The sequence below is a fragment of the Apus apus genome, chromosome 10, assembly GCF_020740795.1.
Source record: "Apus apus isolate bApuApu2 chromosome 10, bApuApu2.pri.cur, whole genome shotgun sequence".
In the NCBI taxonomy this organism is placed as follows: domain Eukaryota; kingdom Metazoa; phylum Chordata; class Aves; order Apodiformes; family Apodidae; genus Apus; species Apus apus.
Genome location: NC_067291.1, coordinates 4,464,801 through 4,486,274, shown reverse-complemented (window position 1 = coordinate 4,486,274; position 21,474 = coordinate 4,464,801). Strand labels below are relative to the sequence as shown.

The 21,474-nt window shown below is 38.3% G+C and overlaps 1 protein-coding gene across 4 annotated transcripts in view; it reads left to right on the top strand.

The window, feature by feature from the left end:
• TLN2 (talin 2) overlaps positions 1-21,474 on the top strand; it is a 152,549-nt gene that overhangs the window by 71,452 nt on the left and 59,623 nt on the right. For all 4 annotated transcript variants that reach the window (XM_051628093.1, XM_051628091.1, XM_051628095.1 and 1 more), the window contains 16 exons: positions 233-334; positions 2,626-2,702; positions 4,363-4,543; positions 5,334-5,447; positions 6,108-6,216; positions 6,876-7,084; positions 7,886-7,984; positions 10,285-10,452; positions 11,919-12,213; positions 14,384-14,550; positions 15,520-15,648; positions 17,210-17,323; positions 18,623-18,736; positions 19,639-19,773; positions 20,601-20,729; positions 21,358-21,460. In XM_051628093.1, the coding sequence (XP_051484053.1) occupies positions 233-334; positions 2,626-2,702; positions 4,363-4,543; positions 5,334-5,447; positions 6,108-6,216; positions 6,876-7,084; positions 7,886-7,984; positions 10,285-10,452; positions 11,919-12,213; positions 14,384-14,550; positions 15,520-15,648; positions 17,210-17,323; positions 18,623-18,736; positions 19,639-19,773; positions 20,601-20,729; positions 21,358-21,460 (2,245 nt within the window). The remainder of the gene's footprint in view (positions 1-232; positions 335-2,625; positions 2,703-4,362; positions 4,544-5,333; positions 5,448-6,107; positions 6,217-6,875; positions 7,085-7,885; positions 7,985-10,284; positions 10,453-11,918; positions 12,214-14,383; positions 14,551-15,519; positions 15,649-17,209; positions 17,324-18,622; positions 18,737-19,638; positions 19,774-20,600; positions 20,730-21,357; positions 21,461-21,474) is intronic.

Sequence of the window (21,474 nt, the reverse complement as noted above, 5' to 3'; positions counted from 1 at the left end):
TTATTAAAAATCTGTGATTAAGCTGCAATAAAAAGCATCCTTCTGCTCTCCTCCCTCATGCCCTAGATAGACTGGTTTAGAATCTTGGCGCAGTTTCATTTAGTGTTGGATATAAAGGTCTAAAGGTCTACACAAACAATTTTAAAATTTGAATTCTCTCATTCATTTGGTACTGTTCTTCATATATGTACTTTCCATTTTCAGAGTTGTTTTTTTTCCTCTTTTCTTTCAGGATTTTGGCGAATATCAGGAAAGCTATTACTCAGTACAGACCACTGAAGGAGAACAGATCTCTCAATTAATTGCAGGCTACATTGATATCATCCTAAAGAAGGTACAATATGAAGATGACATGTAGTAAAAATGCAGTAGAAATGACTGTACAGCAGTTCAAAAGCTCAAATGTGTGCAAGATGCACTTTCTCTCATGAAGTCAGTGTTGTATCTTGTGTTTTGATGTTATTTAATTTTACCTTTAAGTAATACAAAGTCTTTCTGTTCAACTTCTGGAAAATAACAAGGCTGTTAACTATAGCAGTAGTATGGATCAGGCTCACTACAATGCACCTGGGCTTTGTTTTTCTGTCTGGAAGGTGGACTGCTGACTGTGAATGACTTTGAGTATTACTTCAGAAACATTGTGATCAGTAAAGCAAAGAATTACATCTTAGTTGTGCAGAGAGAGGGATAAAATTAGTGTTTGTGAAGAGACCAAACTGTCTTGAAACTTGGTTTTATGAAGTGTGCATGGCAGGGGAGAGGAGATGCTGATACGCATCTCCAGCATTCAAAATACTCACAAGTTAATAAGCACAACATCAAAGAATACCAGTTTTTTTAAAAAACATGGAGCCGAATGATCATACTCTGAACATGTTGTGTGGAAGAGTGAGGTGTTTGAAATAGCACTGGCTGCTCCTTGACGAGTTTTTACTTTATTAAGGTTCAACCAAGCTACAATATTATTTGCTGTAATAGATGTTAATAGTAATGAAATGACAGAAAGCCAAGCAGCTCAGGAAAATTTATTATGTTTGTTCATGTGAAACAGTGTAGGATGTAATATCCAGTGTCATGAAATCAGCCGTTGAGGAGGATTGCCAGAATTCATCACAGTGCATATCTTTAGCTCTGGGTCTGTCAGTTTCAGATTTAATAAGTGTTAAATAAACGGCAGGTTTCCATAGATGGTTTAAAACTTGATTCTGGTTCTTAAGCTTCAAAAGTCACTTTGCTTTCTAATGCCAAACAAAAGCAGCCTTTCTGTCTTGATAGAGTACAGATGTGCATATTTTCACTCCTTGCCAGTCCTTTTTTTACTTTACAGTCTGCTGTCACAGCCAGTTCTAAAACGGATAAATTGGAAGCAATTCAGTAATAAACACCCCCGGTGCTTCATGATGCGTATGAGAAATGGGCAGTTTCCAGTTGTCAGGCCCAGGTTACCCCTGTAATACATGCCTCAAAGTATGGTTCATTGCTCTCAGTTGCATCTTGTTAATTCTTGGTGTGTTTTGGACTATTCCAACTCATTTGCTCTGGTGTGCATCTGTGGTGCATTGTTTTCTGCTAAAATATTATTGGTGCAACATCGCCCAACCCATCTTGTTCTGCAGTTTTAGCTATAGGTCATTAATCAGTTGACAGGGAACCCTGAACTTGAGTAACTTTTACCATTTTCTAATCTAAAAATAGTTTTTTACTTCACATTAGTATGGAAGTAAGGTACAATATGTACCAGAAATAGACAGTTTCAGAGCATGGATAAACTCAAACTGTGACAGTACATACTTGGGGAAAGCTGGTGGGGTGTGTATGGGTGTGCGTGAGGAGCTCCTGTTAAATGTACCCAAGGTCATAGTGGATGTTCCACTTTTTAAATACATATATCTGTTGAGAATACAAATCATGAAACAAGGTGGAAAGCAGGCAGTATCTTTGCACTAAGTCACAAGTTGAAACAGACTGTTTCTACTAAGCACTACTTTTATTTTTTATCGTAGTTTAGGTTTAAGCCCCTTGTATATATTTATACCACTACAAAAAACTGTCTCAAAAAGTCAGAAATGCAGACTGTCCAGAAGTCTAAAGTAGGTATGGTAAATAGCTCGGATACAGTATTAAATTTATCATCTTTCCTATGAATGTGTATTTCCTAGTGGTAGGTAGCACCATCTAGTAACATTTCAGGATGCTAGATATGACTTGTAGCTGAGTTAACTGAGTCAGTCTGATGTTCCTGAGTTAAAAAACAGTGGGAAAGGGAATGGTGCATGTCCTGTGTGTGCCAAGATTTGTTGTTGTGGCATATTACTCAGTCCTCAGAACTTTTCTATGAGAAAAGACAATATCACTGCACTTCCTTTGTCCCTTTGTTCAAAAAGGCACCAATAGGCTTTTTTTCTTTATGCGTTTAATCTGCCAGGACTTAGATTGTGGTCTGTTAGATGCTGAAGGGGAGCTCTTCTTAGGTGGAGGTTAAGCTGTCACACACAGAAAGCATGATGTTCAGCACTGGACATGACTGCAGATTATTTGACTAGGTTTCTGATAAATGGCAAGGAAATGATGGAGAGAAAGCTAAAAGCAATGTGGTGTTTAACTTTCTTTTTTATTCTCTTCCAGAAACAAAGTAAAGATAGATTTGGACTAGAAGGGGATGAGGAATCAACCATGTTGGAAGAATCTGTTTCACCTAAGAAGTGAGTGTATACAAGAGGAGGAAATGCCCTTTATTTAAGAATGACACCTTTTTTGATGTGGTGGCTTTTTTCAAATGAAATAGTATAGTTATTACTGGCAAAGAATTCTTTTCTACAGGGTATTTCAATAGAAGGAAGTACTATCCCCAGGCAAATCAGCAGTCTCCTAGCTTCATTCGAGGATTGAAGAGCAGGTATTTGTCATAAAATTGTTTGTTAAGGCAACCAGCAGTGGTACCAGTTTATGGTAAATTGACTGTTGAACAAAGGACCTATAATTCAGTAAAATGCTGGGGACGGAGCAATGACATAGAGCTGAAAATGTTCTATTAGATTTTTTATCTTCTTTCAAGCAGAGTGTGAAAGTGTCTTACTAGACTTTTGATCTTTATGCAAATACCTAGAATTTTCAAGGGTTTAGTTGCTTTTGTCTGCTAGGTCCATGTTCTCCATTATATGTGACTCCTGTCAGTTTAATGGTACACTGTGTCATGAAAAGAGCTGGCTTATGTCACCAAACCACTTTAGACAAACCACTCAGATGTGTGGTGACGGTAAAAGTAAGGTTTTGGTACTAGTAGGTCAGGCCATGGCTCTGATGGAAATATAACTGAATACAGCAAAAAGCAGAACTGTAGAGCTGGCTATACTCTTGAAAAGGAATATTAGATCTTTCCTTGCAGTGAAGAAATAGAAATAGGTTTGTGACATTATGATCTGTAGTAAGTCGCTCAAGTCTCTCCTTGGAACTCAGAGGATGGTGGTGTCAGCAGTGTGTGTGTGAAAAGTCTGTTTGATTTGTTGTTCAACATGTGGCATATAGAGGATATATTTAGATAGATATTTAATGTGGCCTTATGTGAAATTTCAGCTTTTGACAGATCATGCGAGTTCAAATGTGCTTTCTTTTGACATTGCTTTTTCCAGATGACTTCCAGAATATACTGCGAGCTCACTGCAGTGCAGAGAAACCCAAAACTTGTCAGAGATTAATATGGGATTCTAACAATTGAAATAACTTTTTTCTCTTGCAGACTGCTGTTGTTAGAATTTCTGTCAACACTTAACAGCTGTTAAAGCTTGAACCATATTTAAATATGAGGAGTGTATCTGGGCAAGCAGTTCCTGGCCACGGATGACAGTGACTTTATTGCATCTCGGCCCATTATCTGATAGGCTGCCAAATTATTGGCAAATACTAGGTGTGCATGTGTGTATAAAGGGGAAAGAATGTTAGTTTTTATCCCAAATGTAGGAACTGCTTGCAAAAGGCATTTCCACAGGGTTTATGCTTCTATTTTCTTTTGATCAGTCTATAATACAACTGAAACAAAGCAGTTGTTATGTCATAAGCCTTGTTCTGGCTCTGTCAATCGTGCATCTTAGAGTGGTGAAGTTATTGTGTTAGATACACCAAAACTGCACATTGCCTTCTTTCCTTCATGCCTGCTGATAACATTTGGTCTGCCAAATGCCCTAGATTAATGTTTTTTATACAAAGTTAGAAAATGGTTGGAAAGACCATAATTTTTTTCTAGCTTCTTCACATGTCATGAAATGCCATTTAAAATCCTAAAGGAACACCATCCAGCAGGACTTGATTTGTACAACCTGACTAATTCTCTCTCTGATGGATTTTTCTTTTTTTAATATTTTTTAGACCTACTATCTTGCAGCAGCAGTTCAACCGAACGGGGAAGGTGGAGCATGGCTCTGTGGCACTACCAGCTGTTATGCGTTCAGGGTCCAGTGGCCCAGAGACTTTCAACATTGGCATCATGCCTTCTCCCCAGCAACAAGTCACAACTGGTCAGATGCACAGAGGACATATGCCGCCACTTGTGAGGAACCTCCTTGTTTTGTATTTGAAACTTTTCTTTGCTTTTGAAACTTGTCTGTGCTGCAAGTAGTCAGAAACAGCATGTTATGCATATTGCTAAGAGCAGGAGGAGGATATCGAGTGTGACTTCCTGGCTGTCCTACTGAACATAAGTTTTCAGCATCCCTGAAATTCTTAGGGTATTGCATTTTTACTTATTTCTTCACATTTTTTATAGCTGGCTCTTCCAACCTTCTCTTCTAAGTAGCTAAACTAGTATCCAGGGGTTAGAAAAAAAAGGTTTAAAGACTGGCAAAAGTAAGCAATTTTAAGAAAAAGGCTTACATTTAGCGTATTGCTAGCCCTTCTCCAGCATTCTAGGACATGGGCGTTTGCTGGTTTGTTTCTTGAACTTTATTTTCCCTTCACTGCCATGTACTGTTTTCCCTTTGTTAAAGCTGTTTTCCCAGAGGCACCTCCAGGTTGGTGATGGGCTCAGCTGTAAACAGCTGTGTCCCACATGGGGCAGCCCCTGACTGCCTATGACAGAGCCTACCCCTGCAGCCAGAACCTCGCCAAGACACCCAATACAGATATCCATGCTGCCCTACCCAAAATCCTTCAGTTTTCTGTTAGCTTATGCATATTAATAGCAATTTAGTTTTAGAATCGTCCTTGATTACATTGATAGGCTGTTCCAGGAAGTCAGTAATGATACCCTGGAAGCAATTTGAGTTTTCAGGTTCCTAGAATGCAATTCAGTAAGACCATTTGGGACATAAGACACAGACATTTCCTGGTTTGCCTTTCAGACCTCAGCTCAGCAGGCCTTGATGGGAACTATTAATACCAGTATGCACGCTGTTCAGCAGGCACAAGCTGACCTCAGTGAAGTTGATAATCTACCACCACTAGGGCAGGACATGGTGAGTTTTTCTAATCCCTCATAAAAATGGATATTAATGCTTTGAGGCATTCACAGATCAGTTAGTCATTGTCCCTGGATTTAAAGTGGTATGGCTAAAGCTTTTAAAATTAGCTAAGATTTATGCTCTCTTCAAATAATTAATGTACAGTTTTCCAGCTCACTCTAGTCAGTCTTCTGAGATTTAATGTAGCAGAATTCCTTGTATAACCATGGCTGGAATCTTGTTTGTTTCATGTGGTTATGTAGAATTAAATGCAAACTATGGGCAGTGTTTATGGTGGAAGTGACTGCGTCCCAGACAATGGGAAAATAAGAACAAAATATGATTCTCTTGTTCTTGATCCAAGTTAGGGTAGGAGGACAGATCAACAGATGATTGATTTTGAGGGACCGTCAGGTAGGAGTGTCTAGCCTTCAGGGATGCACAGTTTATAGCATTTACCTTAAAAGGACAGCTCTTGAAATGTGATAGCAATTTTGTAGTAAGTGATTCAGCAGAAGAAAATGCTTGCTTTCATTTTTCACTTGAACAGCTTGGTTGTTGTCCTTTGTTTCACTGCTAAAGGTTCATGAAGGAACAAGAGATTTTTTTCCATAGTGTCTCTGGTTACAGAACTTCTCTGCAATCCTTAATACTTGTTTCATTATTGCTCTTCAGGCATCAAGAGTATGGGTTCAAAACAAGGTTGATGAATCAAAACATGAAATACACTCTCAGGTTGATGCTATCACTGCAGGAACTGCATCTGTTGTTAACCTTACTGCAGGTAAATTTGAAAGGGAGGATTTCCTTGCAGTCTTACTTATGTATTGGTCCAATTCAATTAACATAGGGACTGAGAATGGGGCAGGTGGAGAAAAATTTTCTTCAAAATACCTCAATAGCTAAGTGCATTGGTGAGTAGAACAAGCTTTCTGTCTCTCCCAACACAATTTTTGTTTCTTCAGTTTAGCTCTTACATTAAAGGTGCAACCATTGATTAAGATAAAATAGAGCTTGCTTACTCAACAGAGTAAAGAGTGCTTGCAAGGTTACTACAAAATAGCATTCTTGACCTGACGTTTGTTAGAGAGGGATTGTGTTTATTGACAGTGATTTTTTTCTTCGTCACATTACAAATTGAAGGATCTGTGAGTGGCTTAAAGGGGTCAGTACTGTATTACTTTGGACTCTTTCCATGTGGACTTCTCAGCAAATTACACTGAATGAGGGGGAATTGTATCAGGAGATATGTTCTTGTAGAAGAAATGTAAATTGGAAAAATGTTAAGTCTTGAATTTTTTTATAAGTGACAGTGAAATGATTGTGTAGGCATTGCTTGGTTATCTTTAAATGCCTCTTCTGTCTCTCACCTGAGGGTAGCTTGTGGTATCTGCCTCTTTTTCCCTTTTAAGCACTAAAGCATTCTTTATATTTGCTCTACAGGGGACCCAGTTGACACTGATTACACTGCTGTGGGATGTGCCATTACAACCATCTCTTCCAACCTCACTGAGATGTCTAAAGGTGTGAAACTGCTTGCTGCTCTCATGGATGATGAAGTTGGAAGTGGAGAAGACCTCCTGAAAGCTGCTCGAACACTGGCCAGTGCTGTCTCAGACTTGCTGAAGGCTGTGCAACCAACTTCAGGAGAGGTGAGTAGATGGAAACTTCTCAGGTTCCCTCTTTGAAGTGCATGGCTTCTAAGCCTCATCTGCTCCATGCCACATAATGTCCCCTGTGCAAGAAGTTCTTTTGACTGCCTTTTGTTCCTGCATTTGTCTTTATGCCTTTAAGTCTTGTAGCTTGATATTAGAATGTTCTGTGTGGCAGATAACTATTTGTGTAGTAAAGAGTTCATGTATCTGGGTACTGAATTCTCTTTCAGAAACAAATTTCAAATGATACTATGACTCAGTTTAATGGGAAATGAAGAGAGATTCGTTCATAATGTTTTTCTTTATGGTCTTTGTCTATTTTGACATATAAAAATGAAAAGTTCATCCCTCTGTTGCAGTTTTCCAGAAATGAGAGTAGTACTGACCAGGATAAAATATCTCGGTCAGTGTCTTATGATTTGGAGTCCACAGCCAGTTAGCCTTAGATCTCTTCAGGTATTTAGGCTTTGAAAAACATGAAATCTCCTGATGTTTCAGATTACTTGGCATATTGAGTCTCCATCCTTAATTATCCTTGGAGTTATTACAACTATGTCTATTCAAGTTCTTCAAAATTCTTTACACATTGTCTGGGAGGACTTAAGATGAAACCTCTGAAATATGGACGTCCAGTTGTGCATGTGGAGAAGTAAAGATTTTGCCAAAGTATTTCTGTTGTGTAATTTATTTTTAGTGATATCAATTGCTCATTAATGCAGAAGTTCCTTGAGGAAATCTAAAATTCAAGCCAAGCTCATTTTCTTTGAATTAATGTGCTTCACTGTTATATTTTTTCAGCCTCGACAGACAGTTTTGACTGCAGCTGGAAGCATTGGGCAAGCAAGCGGGGAGCTTCTCAGACAAATTGGAGAGAATGAAACAGATGAAAGGTTCCAGGTAATGAGGGGGTTGCTTGTCACTGTCAGAACTGTGCAGCTTCCTAATGAGGAAGCCGCTGCATAAAACCAAGCTTCCCAATATGTGGTTTGGAAATGACAGATTTGAAGTTTCTCAGCACTAATTGAGGTTAATCCATTATGAAATTGTTTTTCATTACACGATCACAAAGAGCTGATTTCATAGGAACCCTTACTTCATTCTGTGTGGCCCACAGGTGCTTTCTTGCTTCATGCAGAGCTCGTTGCACTATACTCCCCTCAGCATTTCAAATGCGTGGCTCATGCTATATGCATACTGGTCATGCTCTTGCTTTTCAACTTCTGCTCTACTTTTACTTTCACCACTACATTTATCACTAGCTTCTTCTATGGTGACTTTCAGTACCTCAGTGTTGTACAGATAATATCTTTTACAGCTTTCCTGTAGGATGTGGAACTGTCATTCCATTTTACAGATGGAAATCTGGCATGGAAGTCCAGAGATCTGCTAATTTGAGATACTTTGTGACCTGTTGATGTCTAAAATTCTTGACATTGTGTCATACTTTATATGTTTGAATCGTAGTTCCTATCTGCCTCAGTTGCAGCACAGTGCAAGTAATACTGTACAGTGCCAGAGAAAATAAGGAACAGCAAACAATTTGAAAAAAAACCCAAACTCTTCCTATCTTCACTAAATACATTGTGTCAGATGCAAGATTATAATTGAGTTTTCTGGGGCGATGTGTAGTCTGAATCAATTATTCTCAATGCCGAAGCAATTTTGTGGGAACAGTGTATTAAAACTTGCATGTGCACACAGACAACTTCAGTCTTTGCCCTTCCCTGTGTTTTACTGTCTTCGCAAGCTAATGACCTGTTACACCATGTATTTTTGAAGAAGAAATGCTTATTAATAAATAATGAGTAATCTTCTCCTTAAATATAGTGGTTTTCACATAAGTGTTTGCTGTGTCTGTATGTGTGCATGTAAGCCAAAAGTTTACCTAACTTTTGGTAAAGCAAAAAGAAGAAAATTATTGTATTACAAACAGAATTTCTGTAAGGTTATTAGTGTTATCAAATCATAATGCTTGCATCACATAATAACTGTGTTGGATATTAGCAGTTTAAAACTATTTTTCTTAAAAGCTCTGTTAAAAACATGTCTGGATTTTGTCACTCAATGCCAAGGACATTTTTGCGCTAGAACCAAGGGGTAGTAATTTACAGCCACATATAGACCTGAAGTGCACAGCATGCAAGATGTCTACAAAAATAACTTACAGGCCCATTTAAACACTTGATCCACTAGTAAATCTGTCTGCAATTTTCATCAGCGTTCTCATTCAGATTCCTAGTTGAGTGTGTATTGCAGCCCTCTCTTTATGGTGTATGAAGAACCTAAATATTCGCATAAGTGTTATGGAGTGCTGGAGAAGACTGCTAAGAAGAGGGATCATTCATGCCTTTATATCCTAACAACAAAATGAAGACCAGCATACTTTATTTTTGAAATCCAACATTTTCTTTCTGCTGTGAAGTTGAAATTATGCAGAAGTCTCTCTGTAGTATCTTTTTACAAGAAAGCTGGGTCATTTTAATAGTTTAGGCATTAGGAAGACACCATGCCACTAAAAAATGGCAGTATAAGGAATGTAGCATTTTGAGTGGGAAAACTGAAAGATTTTCTGAACTGTTTCATTGCAGGAATTGATATGACTGGTTTTGGATTTTGCAGTTTCAGAGTTAACTAAATTATTTTTGTCTAAGGGAAAAATGTTCTGCGAGAAGGATGTGTATTTTGGAGCAATAATTTGTAGAGCTATATTTACATCATGAACAACCAGATATTCTGGTTGGAAACAGCATTTTCAAGAATGGAGAAGCAGTTGTCATTACACTTAAGCACGATTAATTGCTTGAATTTAGTATTAATTCAAGTACTGTCCTCAACAGTTTGCTCCTTGGGGTTGTCATCCCTATTGCAGATTCTTATCATGTGTAGTGATGAACTCCAGATGTTCTTGTACTCATAGTGTAGTCGCAGGGAGTGAAAATGAGTGTATTGCAAATTGGGACCTAGATTTGCCAGTCCATACTTGTTCAGTCCATTAACTTGATAATGTAAATAGAGAAATGGTTGTACTGTGAACTGTGGGGTTTTCTGAGTAACAGGCATGTTTGCTGCTTTACATGAAACAGAATGGTTAAGGTTTCGTACAGGAGAGTGTCTTACTTTCAGGACACTCATCTTGATATAAGCTAAGTACGTACTTTTTGGTTCATAAGACTTGAGTTTTCCCTTTATTTTACCAGGATGTCCTGATGAGTCTGGCCAAAGCTGTTGCAAACGCTGCTGCCATGTTGGTGCTGAAGGCCAAGAACGTGGCTCAGGTGGCTGAGGACACAGTTCTGCAGAACAGGGTCATCGCTGCTGCCACCCAGTGCGCGCTCTCTACGTCCCAGCTTGTGGCGTGTGCGAAGGTGAGGTGAGGCCAGCAGTGTTGGTGAGGTGGCAAGGCATGGGTTTGGGTGCATGCTGCTCTGTTCCCAGTGGTCTTGGGCAAGCTGCTGTGTTAATATCAAAGCTCAAGATTTATGCAATATCTAAATTGCTGATCGATAAGTGGCCACCCATAATGGTGGCCATCAGCAGCCCAGAGGATGTGAAGCATTGCTGTTATCTCCAAAGAAGGTTCCACAGCTAATAGAGCTCATCTGATGAGTTACTAATATTTGTAAAATAAAAAAATATAAAATATTTCTTCAAGAAGCACAGGTTGACTAGGCAAGTTTTTTTATAAAGCCAAGAACTAGGATGGGTTCACCTCATCTAAAGCTAAATAATTAAAAGTTGGCATTATTTCTGAAAATAAGATCAAGTTGGTGATAATGAATTTTTAAATATAGCTGCACTAATTTACAGTAGCAGAGTCATTTTAATAGATCTGTTGCTTTTGACGAAGTCCTTGTTTTCAGTGTAAGCAAATTGCAAATGAGTTGAGATCAGACCTTAAATTCCAATGTCTGCATTTGAAGCATTACATCTTCTGCAGCCTGTTTTGTCTTTAAAATAAATAAATACTTATTTAATTTAAAAAATTAAATAGTTTGTGTTTCCTGCTAGAATGCTGTGTTTTAAGTCTCTGGGGCAGTGGGTTTTCAGCTGTTGTGAAACATGCAAAAGGTTTATGTTAAAGTTAATAGCAGTTATTAGGTATTAAGTACTCAGTATTTTCTACATTCTTTCTCTGGTTTCAAAGACTTTTTGTAATGTGTATATATGAATTTTCATTATTTGAGCTTGATGTTCTTACTGCCTATGAATGTCTTCAATACGGTATAAAATACCCAGTAAGCATCCTGTTTTCCTCATGATACACATGCCTTTCCCACTTCTAAAAGCTGTCCAGATCTAGATATACCTGAACAAAATGGGACGGGGTTGCTTATAATCTGTAACTACAGGGTTTACTACTTGTCTTTGGCTGGTCCCAAGCGCTACTTTTATTTAAACAAACAAAAAACTGATACAAGAATGATTTACAAGACCAGTTCAAATTTAGATGTCATTTTACGTGAAATTCAAGGATACAGAGGTCTATTAGTGGATGTAGTTACTTAAGAGGATTTTGGCCCATGTCTGCTCCCCAGAACCACTGTCTAGTATTTTATCCATTCGGTAGCTGCTGAAGAAACATAAAACAAGATGAGGGCTTCCATTCTCAGAGTCTACATTGAGATTAAATTAACAGTATGCAGAGCCCAGATTCCTAATGTAGATGTCTGAAGCTACCTGTTAAAATACTTCCTTTCAGGGTTTTCTGTCTAGGGAAATAAGTTAAGTTAAAGATTAAACACTAATGTAATGGATGTTTCACTTGTTAGCAGTCAGGAAATTTGCAAATAAATTGCCTTCTCTGAATGCATTGTGTCCTTTCCCCACACAGGTTGTGAGTCCCACCATCAGCTCTCCAGTGTGCCAGGAACAGCTGATAGAGGCAGGGAAACTGGTAGACCGTTCAGTGGAGAACTGTGTGAGGGCCTGCCAGGCTGCCACAGATGACACTGAGTTACTGAAGCAGGTCAGTGCAGCTGCCAGCATTGTCAGCCAGGCCCTGAATGACCTCTTGCAGCACGTCCGCCAGTTTGCGAGCAGGGGAGAGCCCATCGGGCGCTATGACCAGGCTACCGATACCATCATGTGTGTCACAGAGAGTATTTTCAGTTCCATGGGAGATGCTGGTAAGTTTCTGTAAAGGACAGGAGCTCTCCATCATTCAGAGATGTGCACATTTCAAATAATGGAAGTGAAAAACCTTCTCTGAAGTGTACTGTGCTTCTAGGCCTGTGATGTCATGATAGGTAGTCATTCAACCCATAATATGAAATCAGCACAATGCACGTAACTGTGTGCTAGATAAAATGAATATTCTGTGAAAACAATCAGAATCAGGATCACTGTAGTATTTTCTGTTTTCTGCCACTGCTTTGCTTCACAGAATTTCTTATATCCAAATGCAAAGACAGGTACCTGAGTGAATACTGTCCAGTGATTGATTTTATTATGCATAGCCCTGAAACTTCTGCTTTTTCCTGTGTTGTTGCTACAATACACAGCTTCCAGAACCAACCAAAACTTGAGATGCCTAACATTTAACTGATCTGATATGAATTTTTAGTAAAGAACCAGTAAATAACTGAGAATAGTGAACAGCATAAAGCAGCAATATTAACTTTAAATCAAGACAATTTGTAGAACGTTTAAAATGGTATCAGTTTGAATAAGCAGTTATAGTGATTGGTATGGGTTTTTTTTTTTTTCCTTTCGTGTTATAAATTTTATATAAATGCAAGGCCAGGAAAGAAAATATTTCTGTCACAGTTGTATTCATGTTACAGTCAATACAAACAAAGTAATATTGTATTTTAGAGTCATGTCAGTTACATTTAAGAGATAACACTTTCAGATGTTTCTTTTTTTCAGGAACTGTCACTGCAGCCATACAGCACTCTTCTAGGAGAATGTGTACAAGGAAGTAATTAGTGAAATTCTCAGTGTACTTTGACCCTAGAATCTTTGTGAGAAATCTGAGTGATTAATTTTTTTTATAGATGCACAAGATTATTTGCTAAACCACTTGATCTTTGATTTGAAAGCTGTGGAAAAAGTTTTCTAATGCTCTATAGCTGTCCTGAGTAATTTAATTACTGTAGATGCGCACAGGAAAGCATGTTAATTTTTATGTTTAGCTGTCACTTAAGATTCAGATTCTGTACAGAAGGCTGCAGTGAACGATAAGGTCTTGGATAGCATTTATTTTCCTGTTCAGAGTCAAATATCTTGGTGAGCAATACTTAATTTTCAGTAGAAGGCATTCAGATTCCAGTCTGTGTTTCCAATTGATCATTGCACTCCTGTGGTTGCAATTTTAATAGCAGAGAGACTCTGGGTTGTGACTGTTGTATTATTGCCAAGCAGGTTTTTCTTTCTGTTTAATATACTGGCTCAATACTGTAAGGAAGGGCATTTAAAGGAATTTTTCAAGTAGAATATTTGGACTGGGAGCTGAGTTAGCCATTATTGGTAAAAAATTTGATTGCAAAATTACACACCAGGAAATAGTTGAGAACAGCTTGAAAACTTTAAATTTTTTGCCTATTTAATTTGCCATTTAATTCTGAAGCTCACAAATCACCTTTACACATGAGAAAGATGCTGCCTTAGTTTTCTTTCCCATGAGTTTTTTTTAAGAGCGCTTGAATGAGGCCTTGGACCTAAATAGGTCTTACTTGATATGATAATCTACAGAAAGGGTTGTAATCTGTTAAGAAGGAGTTCAAGTAATTGCTCTAGAAAGGGTATGTATGCACTTCAGAAGTGTTTCTGTTTCATCTGTGTTTGACCACAAGCAGAACATGACTCCAGTATCTTAAATATACACCTGATTTTTTGCCAAACCCAGTCTCTTCTGAAGGAGTTCTTAATTTAGTTTCTATCAGACAGAAAATAATTCCCCAAAAGAAGAATAGCTGTAAGTCATATAATTTTTATTAAAGGAGTGAAATCTGAACTATAATTTGAAAGCAAAATGATTAGTCTTCACTGAGCCAGGAGTTTCCTTGAACCATATATTCAAAATTACCTTAGGGTATTGATTTTTTTGTTATAGTCTTGCTATCTAGAATGCAAAGACTAATTTTTTTTAATCTCCACTGTAGGAGTTTCCTCCATTTGTTGCAATGCAATATTTTGTTTATGAAGTTTCTAAGTTATTAACTATTTGTGTATCATTTCCAAATCAAAGGAACACTTCAGTGAATGTAACTTTATTTTTGTCTTGTTGAGATGACTTTTGAAACCAAAACTGAAATGCAAGAAGGAGGAAAGTAAAAATGTAACTGTATGCCACAGGTGAGATGGTGCGGCAGGCTCGGGTGCTGGCTCAAGCCACTTCTGATCTTGTCAATGCCATGAGGTCAGATGCTGAGGCAGAAATAGACATGGAGAACTCTAAGAAGCTTCTGGCTGCTGCAAAACTCCTGGCAGATTCTACAGCCCGCATGGTTGAAGCTGCAAAGGTACCAGGACGATGAACTGTCAGCTTAAAATTGTATGGTTATACACAAAGAACAGGTTGTATGTGGGATATTATAGATAGGAACTGGCTAATAGTAGAGATAGTTTTTCTTATCTTGTAAATGTTCTCTGTTCAATGGGTTATTGTAGGTCTTTTCAGAAAAAAAACCCAACAAATGTATTAGTTACCTATTTTAAAAAAAACATCAAACCAGCAAAACCTTCTTGCACTGCTTTGTGCACCTGTGTGCAGGGTGGTCATGAGTCAAGCCATCTAGGGCAGTTATCACCAGCCATAACTACTGTCATGCAAAGTCTTGTACCAGTCTACCAATACAAATGGAACAACAAACCCATAGCAATCTTAAATACCTTAAAAGTCTTAAAAATATCTCTTTAAAAAGCTATAAACAAAACAATTCTGCCTCTGTTTCCCTTAGAAACAGTTGCTTCCACCTGGGGAATCTTGCCTGTGTTGTTCCTCTGTAGATCCCCTGTTCTCACAAGACAGGCAAACATCTGTTTCTTTCGGTGCTAGAAACCTGTTTAAATCTACCAGGGAGGAATATGTTCTTGGAATTGTTTCCCAGATACTGCACCAAGATGATTTTTACAGATCAGGGCCAGCCATTCTGTCAGGGCTCTAGAGGGCTCATGCCTGGCTAAGGAGCATATCCCAAGGCTTTTTTCCTAAGCACCTAAAGTAGTATGTGAAGCAAATGTTCAACTCCCTCCCTCAGAGTATTTAACATGTACAGTAACAACCTTGCACTGGCAATAAATTTTCAACTTAAATTCTTTTAACAATTTAACAAATGTTAATTTTCTTAATGTTAATGTAATTTTAGTTAATATAAGGAGAATAAAGGCTGATGTAGCTGACCCTGTCTGGAGCTAAAATGTTGATATTCATCTACATTTTCTCCTGGAACTTTTACTGAAACTTGTCTTTGCTCTGAAATTCTGTGCAGGGAGCTGCAGCCAATCCTGAAAACGAGGATCAGCAGCAGCGTCTGAGGGAAGCAGCAGAGGGCCTGCGGGTTGCGACAAATGCTGCTGCACAGAATGCCATCAAGAAGAAGATTGTCAACAGATTAGAGGTTGGAAACTAGATATTGTTGAATTTTCAGTTTACTCTGTCTTGATAATTAATATCTAATGTCAAGCAAATAGAAAAATGGGTATTTCAGGATAAGTGCTGAGCATAGAATGGTAGCAGTGTAAGCTCTGTACCCGAGTACAAGGCTGGGAATTAGAAATGCTTGTACTTGATACCATCATCTTCAAAAACTGAGCAACTTCTCTTACTGATGTAATGAAGCGGTGTAAGAATTTGACTCAGAAGGCGTTTGATGGTGACTTAGCCATAAAATTAGGACAGTTGAGGTTTCAAACAGCTGAGCTGATACTATTTGATTACTGTTCTAATTTATCTGTATAATCTGTCATTTATACCCATGATCTTTTGTTGGTTTTACTAGTGTATCTGCCAGTTTCATGTAAATTTCCATACAAAGCTGTGTTGAATAGCACCATGTCCAATCAAACTCGTTGTTCAGAGAATCAAAGTAGCAGAAATAAAAGTGAAAAGATGCATTGTATCTAGTAGCACAGCCAAGGGGAAGGAAAGCAATCTACTGTGCACTAAAGATAAAATATCTTTGAAGTTTATCTTGTAGGCAAGGTTTAATTTTCCCATTATCAGCTAAAATGTAGAAAAGATAGATTGAAAAAAAACCAACTTTTTGTGATTCCTAGTTTCCAGCTGCAGTTTTACAGTAGTCTGATTCAAATAGAATGATGGTAGACCAATAAGATCATGGAAGCAGGTAACCATGTTCCAGAAGTGCATTTAAATTACTGTATCTGGCTAGACCAAAGATCAGGAGTATTTCAGGAAATAAAGGCTGATGTCTCAATTTTCCAACTGCACTCAAGAAAGCTTTTAGAAAGGATTTTTTCTTTTGTTTCATTGTTATAATATATCCTGCCTTACAAAAGGCATCACAGAAACGTGTAATGATGAGAATGAACTTCATGCTTGGTTGTATTTAGTGGGGCAATCAAAGAAAGGTATTTTATAACATGTGGGAATACTTTGGATAAACTATTACATTTTTAATTTTGTAATAGGTAGAGTTGCTAATAAGACTTCTAGACATTTGAAGAAGGTTGTCTTAATGGTTTTAGACTTGGTAATAACAGTATTTTGTATCTCTGCTTTCTTTTAAGATCTCTGCTTCTGCCACAGAGCAATCTCAGTAGAAGCTGACTTCCTTTAGTCAGAGGTGTTAATGTAGCAGTGTGAAGAACTATAGCTTCTTTGTAAGGAGCTAGTTGATTAGACAATTTCTGCTCTCTGTAATTTACTACTTTTGGTCATATTGTAGCCTAAGCTATGAAAGAGTAAGAGCATAGAATCCTTCTAGTTCCACCTTTTCCTTTTTATTGGAAAATAGAGATAGGTGACATGGTTCAGCTCATTTTCATCTTGAGTGAAGGGCATCCCTGAGTTTCCTTAAGGCAAATCAAATTATTCAAGAATATAGTGTACTAATCTGTCAAAATTATTACTGTCAAAGTTACCTATAATATGTATTTCATCCTCTGAATTACTCAGACTTTTACTACTGATTTAATTCTGTTTCTTTTTCTCCAAAGATTGCTGCTAAACAAGCTGCAGCTGCTGCTACTCAGACTATTGCAGCTTCTCAGAATGCAGCTGTTTCAAATAAGAATACAGCAGCCCACCAGCAACTTGTGCAGAGCTGTAAGGTAAACATATTCCAACTCACTGACAAATGACTCCTGAACTCTGCTTTATGAGGAGTTGAAGGTCACGTTCTGTAATAGTACTGTTGCAAACTTGAAAGGAGATTTAAAAACAACACAAAACGAAAAACCCAACCAAAACACACAACAACCAAACCCAACACCACGCTCATTTATCTGTATTGTAACCTTTGAGTTTTCTGAAACAAAGACTGAAGTAGCAGTAGTGATTTATACTATAATGGAAAGAAATCCTTATTTAATGTATTGGTTATATAACCACATACATCCTGCTGTTCTGATGTTCAGCCTACAAGCAACTGTGGCCTTAATTATGACTGTAAAGAATAAGTTATAAACCTTAGTACAGAGTTAACATGGTTCCTAGCTTGAAGTTAAAGCTTCCAAGACCTCAGATTCAAGGTATGTCTGAAGTCAAGCACATTTTTATCATTCTAGGCTAGAATTCAGAGTCTGATGAAAAGCTGTTCTCTTTTGTTAGTTACATTTGGCAGCTTAATTCCTACCTCGGACTACTGTTGTTTCAGGGTTTTTAAAGAAATTGCAATTAAAAAATTGGAAAAGGCAGTAGATTGCAAAAGGGTTTTTTTCTGAATGGAAAAGCAGCTATGTGAAGAATGAGGAAAAAAACCCAACATTAAAGAAGGCATCATTAAAAGCCACATTAACGTTCATCCATTATTTATTTTCGTGGTGGTATTCCTAAGAAATGTTGCAATTAAATAAGGTAGTTTAAGTACACTCCGAGATTGTGTTGTAGGCAGCTGTTATTTCAGTATGAATTTTTTAAAAAGCAAGCTGATTCACTGTATTGTTTACAGTTTATTCTAATTTGATCATGATGATGACTTACTAGACAGCAGAAAAGATCTGATACCTACTTTTTGGGGGGAGAAAAAGTTATTTATATTGCACTGCTGAAGTAAGGGTTATTGTGAAATGATTGGACAAGAAGCATGAATCTGGGCAGCCCAGAAATAAAGTTTTAGCAATACACACTTCAGAATGCTCCAGCTATACTATAAAGTTTGCAATGTTAGAAATCAAGGAAAAGTAGACTGAGGTGCTTTGTGCTTTCTTGAAAGTAGGGTGGCTCTGAAAAATCATACTGTGCATTAATTCAGTTCTGTGGAATCTTAAATTCTGTGAAGACACAAGAGTATTTCACTTGTGAATACTACAGGTTGTCTTTAAGGGGGATGGGAAGAGGGCTTGCTTTAGTGTCAGAGGGTTTGGAGGTTTTATTTGCCTACTAATAGCTTCTCCCTTTGTTTATTATAGAATGTTGCAGACCACATTCCTCAGTTGGTGCAGGGTGTAAGAGGAAGTCAAGCTCAGGCAGAAGACCTCAGTGCCCAGCTTGCTTTAATAAATTCGAGCCAGAACTTCCTTCAGGTGAAGTGAATCAGTCACTGCAGTAGATCACATCAGAACAAAGAGCATTTTTCTAGTGCTGTATGTGGTTTTTTGTGATTAAAAAAGGCAATAAACTGTGAAGAACCATGTGCAGAAGGTCATCACTGACTGTGAGACATGGCTAAGGAGAATTCAGTCCCCCTGATCAGAGGGCTGAAGTATGTTGACTGAATGGAGACTGAAAACTGCCAGATTTGGCATCAGTCAGTTCTGCCTTAAATGTGGCATGAAAATGAACCCTTTCATTGGTTCCTGTTAGCAGGTTCTTTATGGTCCCATGTAGGCAGAGGTATCACAGTGCTCTCATTCTGAGTTTTTTGCTATATGATTCCCTCTGGAGTTATTGAAGTGATCTATCTCCTCTCTAGCTGTATGTGTGATGGCAAGAATCAGCAGAGTATTTTGATTGTGTTAGCAGCAAACCCTGTGAAAAGTCATTGCTGGAATTACAAGTTTCCCTTTATAGAATTTTGGCAGAGTTTAATATTTAGAAACATTGAAACAAATTTGCCATCTGTGCCACCTGGACCTGCTCATACCACATGGATGGTAAACGCAAAACTGCACATTTAGATGTCTTTAAGTAGTCTACATGGGTACTCAAAGGCTCAGGCAGACATTGGTGCCAATTAAGTAGGTCATTGTACTAATAAAGCACCATGAGATGCTGCAGAGGACACTGCAATGTGGATTTATGTCGGGTTGCAGCATGTGAATAAAAAGCTAGTATGTCGAAGGTGCATGGGTAAGGAGCAGGGAAGTGCATGAAATGGTCAACACATGAGTGTGAATGGAGAAAGCACTTGGTTTATTGAGTTCTAAGCCTGCTTTAAAGAAAATGAGGTAGTAAAACTAATTGTTTACTGCTTTTCTTTGAACAGCCTGGAAGTAAAATGGTGGCGTCTGCTAAAGCTGCAGTCCCCACTGTGACTGATCAAGCAGCAGCAATGCAGCTAAGTCAGTGTGCCAAGAACCTTGCAACCAGCTTAGCTGAGCTACGAACTGCCTCCCAGAAGGTAGGTGGACACAAGTTTTAGTCAGACACAGCAAGCTGGCTTGGATGGTAGTCACAGGCGCTACTATCTTCCTCAAGGGAACAGCTCATGCTCAAGCAATGGTCACTTCTCAGTCTTGCTTTTTGTGCAGTTTGCTCAGACTGCTGTGTGGCTGTTCTAATATCTGAAGGAGAGCAGGGAAAGGGGAGCATATCTCATGCACCTGCCAACCCAGATTCAGCACTGCTGTGGCCAGTTTTGTGACTCTGAACTGGAGCTATCACCTCTAAAGTTCAGGGCAGCAGAGGCTACCTGTGCTCCACTCACAGATTTCTGAACTATGTATGGGTTTAAAAAAAAAACAACAAAAGTGGAAATTCTGCATTTTATGTGTGTGTACACTGTGGCCCACAAAACAGGATTGTAGCATTTAGGTGGCTACACCTGAGCACATGTTAAAATTTCCAGCTCAGGTACTGATGACTGTGGGCTGCCACATCAGGAGGGTTTGGTGTGAGTTGTCACAATGTACTTAGGCTGTCTGTCAAAGGTGAGGTCCATACTTCAGCCCTTATTTTCTCAGTACCTGGACTGCCTAGTGTGAAAATGTGTGTACACAAGCTATGTGCATCTCAGCCCCTGGTGGCTCTTAACAGTGTGTTGTTCTATTCGCAAGCTAAGAATATTGTGCGGGAGTTGGGAATTGATGTGTAACACTTGAAGTGCCCACAGTGGCCTTGAATGTCATGAAAGCAATAATTTGGGAGGGGGAGATTATATCAGAGACGTTTTTTACTTGTCATAGTGGCTTACAGCTGCTAACTGACATTGCTCTGATTTCTGAATAGGCTCATGAAGCATGTGGCCCAATGGAAATCGATTCTGCTTTGAATACAGTCCAGACACTTAAAAATGAACTGCAAGATGCGAAGATGGCAGCTGTGGATGGACAGTTAAAACCTCTCCCAGGAGAAACTGTAATTGAGGAAGGATGTTCTTCATTTAAAAACAAACAAACAAAGTTAGCTGTTAATAATTTTAAGTATTAGAGCCGAAATGAGTAGTGAGGCTTTGGATAAAGATGGCACTGATAGGATTTTGCACTAATATCCTTAAAAAGCGTATAGATTCCAACTACACCAGAAGCATGTTCTGTAGCAGCATTACTGATAGGACTGTAGAGTCTCCTTCACTATTGAACAAATTAGTTTAGTAGCAGAAATGTTTCAGTCTTTTCTTGTTGAAAAAATTTGCTTTTCAACAGTGAAAAAGGTGAGAACTCTGTAGTTATAAAAGTACTAGAACTAGTAGGCTTCAAAAATGAAATGTTTTATTTGGCAAAAACTCCTTTCTCCTCAGATGAAGGTATTGATTTCCGTTGCTAATTAGGAAATAATTTTCTTCGTATTACCTAATGTGGTAGTTTACTTCACCCTGAAAAGGGAAAGAAACCATGCCAGTCAGGTGTCAGAGAAACTGTGTGTTCAGTAGCTGAGGTAGAAGCTTGGGTTTTGTGGAATGAGGAAATTTTTTTAGTAGTATTTTAAAAAAACAACTGTGATTTAGTTAAGCTAAAAGAATTTTGTCTTTTGTAATTTTTCACAGCTTGAGAAATGTGCTCAGGACCTGGGAAGTACATCCAAAGCAGTCGGTTCATCAATGGCCCAGCTGTTAACTTGTGCTGCTCAAGGCAACGAGCACTACACAGGTAGTGTTTTATTC